The sequence below is a fragment of the Anomalospiza imberbis genome, chromosome 1 (assembly GCF_031753505.1).
Source record: "Anomalospiza imberbis isolate Cuckoo-Finch-1a 21T00152 chromosome 1, ASM3175350v1, whole genome shotgun sequence".
NCBI classification, from domain to species: domain Eukaryota; kingdom Metazoa; phylum Chordata; class Aves; order Passeriformes; family Viduidae; genus Anomalospiza; species Anomalospiza imberbis.
In genome coordinates this window covers 123,347,603-123,360,455 of record NC_089681.1, presented here as the reverse complement: position 1 = coordinate 123,360,455, position 12,853 = coordinate 123,347,603, and the positions used below count along the sequence as shown (strand labels likewise).

The 12,853-nt window shown below is 35.6% G+C and overlaps 1 protein-coding gene across 1 annotated transcript in view; it reads right to left on the bottom strand.

The window, feature by feature from the left end:
• MEOX2 (mesenchyme homeobox 2) overlaps positions 1-12,853 on the bottom strand; it is a 52,462-nt gene that overhangs the window by 10,284 nt on the left and 29,325 nt on the right. Inside the window, exon 2 of the mRNA XM_068209846.1 lies at positions 3,229-3,401. Within this exon, the coding sequence (XP_068065947.1) occupies positions 3,229-3,401 (173 nt within the window). The remainder of the gene's footprint in view (positions 1-3,228; positions 3,402-12,853) is intronic.

Genomic DNA, 12,853 nt, shown 5'->3' with positions numbered 1-12,853 from the left:
TTTTTTCTACAGCTTGTTTAAATGCCAGAAAGGTAATTATGAAGTGTTAGTTGGTCAGTGCCTCTTTTAATCTGTGGCGTATGGTAGAAATTATCACTATAGTCAAGAGGAAGATAAAGATTTTTTTAAGACAATAGGCTACATGATTTATCTCACATCTTGGGGAATAACTGAAATTTGTAGCTTTAAGATGACCCAACAATACTTTCCCCAGATTATTTTGTTGTTCTTCTTTATCTGAATAATATGCTTGCCTTTCTTTAAAAATCCTAGTGAAAAAATAATGCTAAACAAATAATTCCATCACAGGTTAGGTCTGCTCTCAAACCCATTTTCCAAGCAGATGCATTATTTCACCCAATAGCCAATGCTACTCTTTTGCCATTGTACTATCTCAAGGAAGTTTCAATTCTCTGTATGCAAATTCAGTGTTTCATAAGAGACCAAGAAATCTCCCAACACCAAGAGGTCTACAGCATGTGATGAGATCAAGGCTATCACTTGTGTGTTCACTTATTTCAAACAAAGGAACTATCAGCTACAGCATTTTCTGCAATGCAGCTTTGGGGAAAAATACTAAAGAAAAATGGTTCTGCAAACAGTAATTTTCTAAAAATGCTACCTCATAGGGAAGGGGGGGCATGGCAGATAATTCCATCAATATATTTCAAATAATTTTTTTTGCACGTGTTTAAGGTAGGTATCAAATATGGTCTCCTCTGTAGTCACAGCTAGTTTAAAAAAAGTAATAATGCTAGTAAGAATGAAAATAAGTGCTGTTACCTCACTAAAGGGTAATGATTCATTTTAGTAATGATGTAAAGACAGGTTCTGAGGAGAGTTCCTCCTCTTAACTGGAGAGAAAAGAAATATTAATGCCACACCTTGCTCACCCTGAAGTACATTTTTAAGTCCCTGGAGGAGTACTGATCTAAAACAAGTATGCAAGAAGAGCCATCCTTTGATTTAGGGCATTCAGCTTCTGAAGTCTGCCATATACTGTGGAAACCCATACACAGATCTATGCTATTTTCACCATTTTTTCTATCAAAGCAATATATTTGGTTTAAAAGAGACATTTTTACTTTACAATATTACTTAACTTAGTATGATTCAGAAACTGAAAAATATGTCCAGAATTTCCTCTCAGTATTCACTTTTTGATTAACAATACAGTTTTTATGCTTTTTTTTTGTTGTTGTTTCTTCCTCCCTTTTCTCAGACCATTTTACTGTGGGAAGATACGGAACTGGATTCTATCAAACTAAAAATCTTAATGCTTTCCTTTTCTAAGGTGGTGTTAAACAGGAAGGCAGGAAGGAAGGAAGGAGGGAAGGGAGTTATCTCTAGGAGCTCAGTTGTCTCTCTCTGATAATCTGGGGAAGCAGAGAAGTATTAGATTACACAATTAAATAGACTAATGACAATGCTATAGAAATTATCATGATAATCCGCAGAATGCTTAAAACTGATGCTTTGTGACAGCTGGAGAACAGAAAGTACTGCCATGACTTAAATAAATTCTCTGTACTTATGTAGCTGGACTGTGTTTTCTCCTCCAGAAACAATATTCAATATTTATCTGTCCCTTTTCAGTATGCTAAATGCTTTTAGATTAACTATTCCCTTCAGGATAGTGAACTGTCTCTTGATTTAGCTGTACTACTCAACATGATCTTTGAAGAAAAGAATATAGAATTTATTAGGGACAACACTTAAATTCTAGGCCAAATTCACCATTATTAAATGTGGGGATATATCCAGCTGACTGATTACTGTCAAATTTGCCATCAGATATTTTTTTAAAGTTTATTTATCATTGTTCAGTTTCATGCCAACTCTACTTTTGTCACCAAGACAAGAATTCATTCCTTCTTACCTCAGCTGTCAAAATCAGGTGTGAGTCTAAATAGCACAGACAGTGGAAATGAAAAAAAGCAAAATTCTATCCATTGCTTAATACAAAATAATGTGCTTCACAAACATAACTACCGTTCTTAAGTAACTGAAAATTACCCCAGTGAAACCTGGCACTGTGGTCAAATCAAACAAGAAATTGCTGTGCTTTTCTTGAAAAGCTTGAAGGCGCAGCCATTCTCTAGAAGCTTTCAAAGCAAAAAGCCGTTGCATTTGCTTTTGTGAGTAAAAAATGTGTTCCGTTTTTTTAAAAAAGGCTGGATTATTGCTGGATTTGATAAATTTACCTATGGCAGGTGTTAATGAAACTCAAGAAAATTGCAAATCTTCTTATATGTAGACTTCACAAATCATTATGCTATTTTGATACCTACTTTTGACTATATCATCATCTTACTGATTGCATCTAAAGCAATCCTTCAATCTCATTTTTATTCCTGGAAAAGGAATGACTGTCTATCAGTGGGCAAAAAGCTTTCTATTTTAGTATTAAAACCGTAGGAAATATTTAATCAGATTTTGTGTACCAGTATTCTAAATGTCTGTACTAAAACACATTTTCAAAACGTGTACATTGATGTAATTATTATTTGAAATGTGACTTCACTACCTATTTAGCGTATAGAGATGAGATCCTGAAACACTTTAATACATGTGTAACATGGATATTTCCATTAGAAATCAATGTGACAACATGCATGATGAAACTTAAGCACATGCAGAAGTGCTTCCTGGACCAGGGTTTGGTGAGCAGGAAACCAATAACAGTGATAAGAAATTCCATCATCTCCTCTGCTTTCCCAGAGCAGGGTAAGATAAAGGGGTTTAAAATGCCTGTATCCCAGTTTTGCTGGCGTTCCCATTTTTGCTGCCATCTGGAAACAGGATGTTCAGAAACTCTGCATTAATGGCCACTGCATATACTGAATAGACTGAATCAAGATGCTTGTATTTGTTGCATGCAGGCAAACCAACTACTTGTGCATACAGTGTTTGGGACCTACACCCTCTTCAATGACATCAGTGTGGACAGATTAGAAAAGACATGCACCCATCTAACAGATCTATTACTCATGCTTTTATCTTCCATCTCTGCCTAATAGATGAAATTAATATGTAAGTGGTACATATAAAAGTATAAATTACTTTCACAGCAGAGAGATAATAAATGTATATAATTTTGCTAAAAACATTCAATCTGATGTATCAACATAAATATTAGCATTACAAACTGGAGCTTTACTGTGAGGAGCTACTAATCACTGGTACATATTGGGCAGGCATTTAAAGTCCATTATTTTTCATCAGTACCTGTCTTTCAGTGAGGTCAAGATTTACTGCTATCTCATATCGTCTCAGCCTGGTCAAATAGTTATGATGAGCAAATTCTGCTTCTAGCTCTCTGATTTGCTCCTTGGTGAAAGCTGTCCTTTCCTTCCTGGGCTTACTGTTGACCTCTGTCTTGTAGTTTCCTTCTTGAGAATCTGAAAAAAAAGGCAAAAATGGATGTAACAACAAGTGTATAGCTAAATAGTAAACAAGCCCAAAGACAACAAAAAGCTTAAGTTACATTTTTCAAACTTTTTCTCTCTGAAAAACACCCTTGCTTTCATACCTATGGATTCTTCATTGTAAATCAGGAAAGCAAAAATAATTCTGGCAGTTTTGAGCTGTTGCTTACGTTGACGCACATGAAACTCTCGCTTAAAACCTTGCAGTGTTTCATTTTGTAACAATTCTCTGAAGAATTTCTCCAAAGCTTCAATTCCTTCCCACTGTTGACAACTCTCAGTACATCCAACCAGTACAGGATATGTATCATTTGATTACTGTATAATGAGTAATACTTCAAGAATCTCTCTCCCCTGTCATTTCACTAATACCTTAATCCGAAGCTGTTTTGCAGCAGAAACTTTAAGGTTTAGTGCAGTTACACTTTCAGGGAAAGCTAACAGACAAAGCACAGGAAACTGAACACACGTCAAAAGGAAGTTGGTCGTATCCCATGTCCCATGGGATCTTCTACTCATGCTATAGCGCAGGTAGGAGGAACTTTTTGGCACAGCTGTATCAGTATAGGAAATTTGCTGCCACCAAAGCTCATACTTAAGGAATACTTTGGTCAAAATCAGAAGAGCTTTGCTGAAAGTTTCATTATCACTGTCATAATTCCTTTTACTCACAGAAACACGTATATTTGGTCCTGACCCAAAATACTGAACTCAGTAACTCAGTGACAGTCATTCTATTGCTGTCAGTGAAGTCAGCTTAAATAAATGAATGTTCAGACCATCAGAAAAAAAAAAAAAAAAAAAAAGACCGGAAAGAAAAAACAAGGAAAGAAGAGGAAGAAAAAAAGACCAGACATTTGTAAGTTTGGGTATGATACAATACCTATAAATCCAAAATTAGCAGGAGATCAGTACAAGTATCATTAGTCAAATTCTGGCCTCACAAACCATCTTAAAAATGTCACAGATTAATTCACACTTCAGCTGCTGATTTAAATAGAAACGTGCATCAACATCCAAATGAACTGGCTCACAAAAAATCACTCCCTGGGACTCTGTGTCAGATGAATCATCAGCATGCCTGAGCCTGTCCAACTGGCCAGTGAGTCTGGTTTCAAATCTACATTCTATAAAGGTATACGAATGCTTTCACTTTTTGAAGTCACGCTGTTACTTGGAAGGGAACTTTGGGTTTTTTTGGGTTTTTTTTAATGAGAACTGTTGATTCTTGACTCAGTGTTATAATCAATAATTTAAAATATTTTAAAGCTAATGGCTGCATATCACCAAACCTCTACTTTTGCTGACATGACACACAGAACTTTGCTTCAAGTGTGAAGTGTAGCGCTGGCTGTATGACTGAGGGCATCTACCAAAGTTGTTAAGTGTATCTGGGAGTTGTTCAGCCACAAGTGGAGTAGGGATTTCCTAGGGTCGGACCACATTAGATGGCAGGCCCATTGACAATAGTGTGAGGCCAAGGTCTATTTCCAAACTCAACATTAAAAACTTGATATTTCAAAACTACTTTACACCTAGAAATTCACATTTCTTCCTTTATACTAGTAGGCAAACTAGAGTCACTGTAACTTCTCTCCATGTTTTTCTGTTTCAGGAACATGTGCACTGTTTTTTTTCCTTTAAATTTCTCTGTCTGCCATCCCATTATAAGGTCCAAATACTAGTAGATCACCTGAATTTAAATACTTAAACCCGTATATCCCTATTCCATTGAATCACTGAAGACAGATACCTAAAATCATTATTGCCATTTTGGCTTACCATTCTTATACTGCCAGATGTGTTTCATGCAGGTTTAAAAGCAGATGGGTGTGCACAGTCATTATGTGCTGCATGAAACAGAAATTTTATGCAAGTAATTTCTTAAGTCCTCTTATAACTGTCCTGATCACCCTGTGCCTGTGTGAGGCCATGAGCCAAGAAGTCTTCCCATGTCAGTACTTGCTGTAAGAAAGATCCATGGCTCACTGCTTTTCAGACTGGAGGTTGTGTCCTTAAAGAAATGTACCTACATATGACACTGATACCATAGCAAAAATTAAATACTAGAAATTAAGACATTAGTCTGGATACACAACAGAAAGAATGGTCAAGGCTATAAAACCTTGGTAGCTACTTCTATTGTGAATATTTCAAGGAAAAAACTTAAGGAGTACCAATCCAAATGTCTCCCAGGAAGATACTGATCTCTGTAAGTGACTGAGACTTGTAACATGAGCAATTTTTGCAAGCCGATGGTTCCATGAGGAAAATGGCTTTGCTGTACAGCAACAAATGGTTTTTCGTAACATTCAGAGCCAATGTTTCCTGGGATACTGAAAAGGGAAGAGGAGGAATACTGGGATAAGGAAAGGGAAATATAACTGCACAAGTAGCGTATGTCCATCATCTTTGCCAACAGACAGTATTCAGAACTGCTATCAATGTTAGCCCACACAGAACCTGTGCAAATATAAGCATTCTTGGACTATTGGTTATTTAAGCATTTCTTCCATTGCTGGATACTACCTTTAATTCAATGATGGATTCTAAATGCCTGACAGCCATAGTTTTGTCAGCTGTAAGATTCCACCAGCAGACTGACACAGTGGAAAAGTTGCAGGGTTTTATTTGTTTTGGAGAATATCATTGATTGGATTTGTAATAGTTGAAATACACTAAAAATCACGTGGTATATTCAAACACTGCTGAAAGCAGAAGTTGGAGAGGTCCACAGAAACCTGGGACAGGTACAGAGAGTTTACTCCCTCTCAATACTGAGGGAGATGCAACAGAGCAACTGGAATCCACGGAAATCTGTTTCAACAAAAATATAGCCAGCAAGACAATGGTATTTTGCTTAATGCATTTGAGATATTGAAAATATATCTAAAAAGAGATTTAAATGGACACTAGTTAGGTGATTATGAGTCGCTTGCTGTCATCTGACCTGCTTGCTGCAGTGTTGCTGTGGTTCATGTACAGTTGCCTTTTATGTCCTATTGATCTTGTACTGCTTGGAATTTTAGTCTTAAAATTTAGGGTTGTTTTAATTTCCAAGGAGAAAGAATCTAGGTTTACTAATAGGTTGTTGTTTTTTTAACAGTCTCTATAAAGCCAAGATTGGGAACTCCCATCTCTTTCTGACCTTCAGGACTCTGTTCATATCACCTGACTAGCTTCTCTTTGGTGGAAAATGGGTGGGAGACTTGGAAGAGATTCTTGGCAGAACTCACATCAGCCTACATCTGGTTTGCAGCTGTTGCAACTAAGGCAAGAAAAAGGTCCCAAGAACCTTAGTTTTCTTCTACTGGCTGCATCTTATGCCAAGTGGTAGGTGTAGAGGCAGAGAACAAAGCCTAGGGGGAACTCAGTTAGACTACTTGCCTCTCAAAAGGCACACATAAAATACATACAGATGGTACTAACCACTTGATGAAAAATACAGTAATCTGTATTGTCTGTCTTCCACCTTCTGCCAGACAAATTCTGGCACACTTTCAGAAGATGTAGCCTACATGCAGGTATTTGTACCTTATCAGTCTCTCTTTTGGAAACCTTTGTTCTTTAGATGTCAAGTAATGTAGGCAGTTAAACACTGCTTCAAGGGATGCAGGTCATGCCTTTTCTAAGAACTGTTTTTATCACTTTTCAAAAACTCCAGGCAGCATCTTTAATATCTCCTGTTAGACAAAAATACTTGTTGGTAACTGATGTAAGAAGGTACTGTTTGGAAAGACATTCAGAGTTATAAATGGCTGTTCCACAAATCTTTGAAGACTAAGATTTTTGCCAAGTTTAATATCAGTTCAAGATTTATTTTTTAAAAAATCATTCCTAATCACATTATTCCCCACCCTCAAAAGTTACTTCTGCTTTACTTTAAGGAATGGTTTATTCTTAATCCAAACATTTGTATTATCCCAGCAGAGTTTCTGTTTCCTTCTCTCTACATCAATAGTTGAAGCATGCCAAGCAAACACAGGATCAAACTCCTATGTGTAGAATATGAACAATGATAATTTTGATGTTTTTACTTCTGATACATGCCTAAGGAAAAAAAAAAAAAAAAGACTGATCACAGAACATGGAAAGAGACTGGTGGGGATATTTATGTTACAAAGATCTGCTAGTAACCAGGTAGGGACAGAATCAAAGGTAAAATGTGTAAGAAGCACCTATTTTTTTCTTGGATTAGTTCAACAGCTGACATACCTTCATTTCTCAGACAGAAATGAACATTCAGTTAATACCAGTAATGTAAATCCCCCGACAAAAATTTTCAAAAATAAATCAGTGCTAGTGTTCTACTGGTAGTTACAAAAGGTTTTCAGATTGTCATATCCACACTGAGAGTGAGTAGTGACAATAATCACTAATAATTTTTTGACAAAAAGGCCATAAGAATTTCACCTTTATTACTCAATATTCAGGTTTTCAACTTTCACTAACAGTTTCCAACACTTACCCTTGAAAAACCCCTAGCACTAGCAAACAATTTCTAAATGTATTTCACTATTAATTTATAGTGAAATTGGATAATTTATATGTCCTTAATTGCATATCTTCCTATAAATGATGATCAAGTGTTTGCAGAAAACAACTATTACATAGGTATCTACTTTTAAGTGAAGCAATCTATACAAAGTATTAAAAGCAAAAATCTTGCTACATCTGAGTATTTTAATGTTTTTTTGAAAGGCTATTTCTTTCAAACATAAATCTTTGACATTTGTTTAAATAACTAATAGGTAACAAAACCTTCTAAAAATCAAAAGAACACAATAATGATATGTGATTCAATTCAAAATACTTGCTTACTTTTCTTTTTTCTTTTGAGATATGAGCAATATGAACTAAGGGAAAAGTAGCAAGGAGATGGTGCAAAGGTGCACCATATGTTTCCTATTTTTTTGCCAGAAACTACGTGTGAGTGCAAGATTTACCAAGAAACAGTCGCCTTCCGACATTTTTGACATTTAATACAGAATATTATGAAGTTTTTATATGACTTTTTTTTTTCTAAATTTTCAATGCAAAGTTGCTCAGAATTAATATGAATACTTACCCTGTATCCAAAACACTGCTTTTTGCTTTGCAGGTTCATAAGTTAAACCTTTACTCCCTACTTTTGTGTATAATCTTTGTACAAAAGAAAAAATAAGTCGATGTATCTATGTTTACTTTGATGCACCTACTCTTATTTGCACCAAATTTTGCAGACTTTATTAATCTATTTTTGTTTCATAATTTCCCTTCTCTTCACAGTCATTTAAATAACGTTCTTAAAAGACTTTGCCTAGTGAAAAAGTATACTTCCAAATCACTGAACACCTTCAGACTGAGTGTCTCTTTTGAGAATGTTATTAAAAGTATTTCTGGAGCTGCAATTCACTAAATATTGGAACAGACAACATCATCATTTCCATAATTCACAACTCTGCATGTGCAAGTGGGCAAAACTGCACAGTAGCACAACTTCAGTGTCAAAACTACATGAATCCTTCTTTTCAGTCTAATGAAAGCAAACTTTTGTTTGCTTATTGAGTTAATGCTTTCTAACAGTCTGTGACAATTAACAATTTAAAACAGCCTCATATCCACACCCAAAAAAAACACTGACCTGGCACAGCAAAAACCTGTGGGTATTCTGAAACACACTATATACTGTCCTAAACCATTACCTACTGGCTGTTGCTGCCAACATTTTATTATTATTGCCTTCTGAAAATAAAAGTCTAGGAATTATACTGCAGTATCGGAAACATTGATTCATAACACTGTAGCAATTAATGCTGCAGGTTCTTGAAGATACCTCTGCTTGAAAAGATATTCTTCTACCTTCTAACCATATAGCATGTACAGGTGACTGCTTCTTCAAACCATGCAGATATGGAAGACAACATATGTTTTATCGCATGTGAATGAGAACAGTAGTGATCTAGTGAGTAGATCTTCATGTGAGAGACACTAATCTCTGTCCAAAATGTGTGTATAATCACAGTTTATCATAGGAAAGGAGACACGGGATTTCTCTGAAAATAAGTTTACAAGCTGCATTTTAATATGACATTTTATCCACTGGGATTGACAATTGCTATTTGCAGGTACCTTCTGCAGATACATCTCTTACATGCAGCAACAAATAACATGTGCTGGTTTTTTTGCCTTTTTACCAAATGAGTTTTATAACTTACTTTCATACAGAGGAGCTTCATTAAATTATGTTGAGACCTATCAGGACCAACTCCCCAACAATTAGAAGTGAATCTTCCAGAGTAAAATCTAACCTATAAAATTAACCAAAAGATTTTCTGTACAGGATCTTCTTAGAACAAAGATCAACAAGTGAAGAAAACACTAGATGAGATAGAAGTTTATATAATTTCTCTTTCTAACCAAGAGTAAGAGAATAACTAAACCCAGCCCAACCAAACCCAGCCCAAACACTGTGCATACCTCAGTCATCATGGTTCTCATCATTCTGATGAAAGTTCTTCCCTGGAGAGGAGCTGTATCAGAACTCCAAGGAGGCATTAAAAGATTCCTTTTGGCGCTACATTATTGTATAAAAATGATACTTGGGAAAAATTTACTTGTGAAAATAGATCTTCTCTGCCAAGATGGTATTTGAAAGATCTAAAGCACTACAAAGTGTAGGGAAGTAGTTGCTTGAGAAGAGAAATCAGTGTAAGACACACACAGCTTACTTAGATAATCCCCTCTCAATGAGTCTTATCTCCCTAAAATCATAGGTTGTAGTTTTTACTTTAGCTTTGCAAATCAGAGACCCCTGTCCTGCCAAAAACACTAAGCAGCGTTCTGGGACTTGGGTTAAACAGAAAGCCATATAACTCACATTAAAAAAAAAAAAAAAAAAAAAAAAAAGGAAACATTTTTAAAGGAAAAATACTTAAAATACTTAAGTGATAAAAAAATCACTATGGGTCATTTAATCCTTTGGCCAGTAAACTTTTTGAGAAAATGCTTTCTCTCAAGTATGTTTAGATTTGCCTCTTTAGGCAAAATATAGTTGAAGTTGCTCCACTTTCTATGACAAAAAATGCTACACATCTAGCTTAAGATATTGCCAGCAAAAATTGAGATTTGGGTAAGGAATACAAAAACTGTTGCAGCAACTTGCTGCTAAGAAAGTCATTAGTAATATACCAGAATATACCAGTATGCTTCCTGTATGTGCTACCTAGAATTTCAACATTATCAAAATAGATACTTTTTTTTTTCTCTACAAAGCCAGACTGCCACTGTTAATGTGAATTAATGTGTATTAATTAGAATCCAAATCACAGCAGGATGGGAACATACATGAAGTGATGCATTTACAAACCTTTTTCTATATAGTAAATTCTTTATATAAATGGTCATTAGTTTTATGTGCTTTCACATTGGCATTAAAAGTCCCTTATATTTAAGCAGCAGTACATTCCAATGCAAAACTAGCCATGTTTGCTTCCCAAATAGCAGCCAGCACTTGATAATAATTCTGTTGCTTTGAAAGTACAGACCTTGTGGATACTCTTCTTTGAATCAGTGAGTAAAACATTTTTAATGTGGTTACTTAGTTACTCCATGGAAAGCTGTCAATTATCTAATTTTCTGCTACCACTATAATAAATCTGCATTGTGAAATTCCAAATATACTTCTGATAAATAATTGTGTTTTACCTATAAGCAAACAGGCTTCAATTTTTTTTACACATTATTCACATTACCCATAGTTTCCAGAAATCAAGGTGCAATTTGATTACAGGCTTCACCAAGTGTATAGCCTAGAGATCTTTTAGATCTTTCTTCCAAAGTTGATGTGCTTGAGATAGGCGGTGCCATTGCCTCCACTCCTCCCTCACATGCAAGACCTTACATTAGAAAAAATAAAAACCAGAATTTTTAGTAATTCTTGTAGGTCTTGCAACAGACCTCATCATTGTGCCACAATATGTGCCTTCACTAGAGCAAATGCCCTAGAAAAACTGCCCTAGTGCCATCTAGGCCAGTTTCTTAGGATAGACCAAGTTCTTCCCCAAATTACAGTGAGCAAACTGGAGAAGCTCAAGAATTTCAGTGGAATTTCTTCTCAACCACAAGGGTACCAGAGTTGGTTTTGCTCCCAATGTAAGTACCAGTTTACTTTGTGTAGGGTCATGATAAATCTTGAGTTGAATAAAGAAGAGTATTTTCTTAAGCTCCTTTGTATATATTTTTTCAAAATATACAGGCAGAATTTACAGTCAAAATTATGCTGACTTACAAGTTTGCTTTTTAAAAAAAGTTTGTTGCAATTGCATAATCTCCTGTTTGAACAAAAAAATAAGGACTTTGCACATAAGCCAAAAAATCAAGGATTTTAGTTTTCCATACTTAGCAATAAAAGTTGAAACACTTTACAGCAGTTTAATACAGACTCTTGAGGGCTCCATATTGACTAATTCACTCATCTTTTCAAGCTTCAGGGTACAGTTACACAAAGGAAAATATAAATGGATACCAACAATTCCACTTTAACTCTTTCTAAGAATTATTTTGCTGCTACAGGAAACAGGAAGCCATTTCACAGTGGTATTTTTAATGTAATTCTTCCACGTGTGTTACACTAGCTAATTTTTTTTCCCATTCATCACGAAACAGATTTATTTGGGACCCCTTAGTGATGTAGTGAAAATTTTATATATGTTGAACATATGACAGAAAAAAAGCAGTGTCTGGAGCAAATCTAACATCCAATACTTCTGTTTAATCCTATGTTAGTGTGCCCTTTCTCCTTTTTTTAAAAACTTCAGTCTGCTTTAAATGTTTTTCTAAAACCTGTCCTTTTTAAACACCCATAACTGGGCTCTAAAGTATGTGTAGCACCTTGCAGAGCTGCAGGATCACAAATCACCCTCCATTTTGCAGTCTTGATGAGTGTCACAACCCCCACATGCAATTCCATGTGGTCATTCTCTGCCTTAGTGGCTGTCCCTAGTGGACATGGCTCAACTAGTGTGGCATTACAGCTTTCAGCATGAGGCACAAATGTAATCTCTGTCTGGGTCTCTAAGAAATATAGATTTCTGTGCAAATGTATTTGCCTGCATATGTTTTAGTGACATGTTTTGTAAATCTTATTATCCCTCAGAAAGCATTAAAATGAAACCAACTGGCCCAGCTGTGCTCATAACCTACCTGAGCAGATATCCAGACTTTTTTCAAAACAGAAAAACACACACACACACACACACACACACACACACACAAACTCATACCCAATAGGGTTGCTTTTCTGGGTGACTTCTATTATTTCATTCACAGTTTACTTTACAGCACTGTGCTGAAGTATAACACTAACTATAAAACTGGGAAAACAGTGAAAAGTACTGTCCCACATATAATTAAATGGACTTACCTGTCTTTCAGGGAAAGCCAAA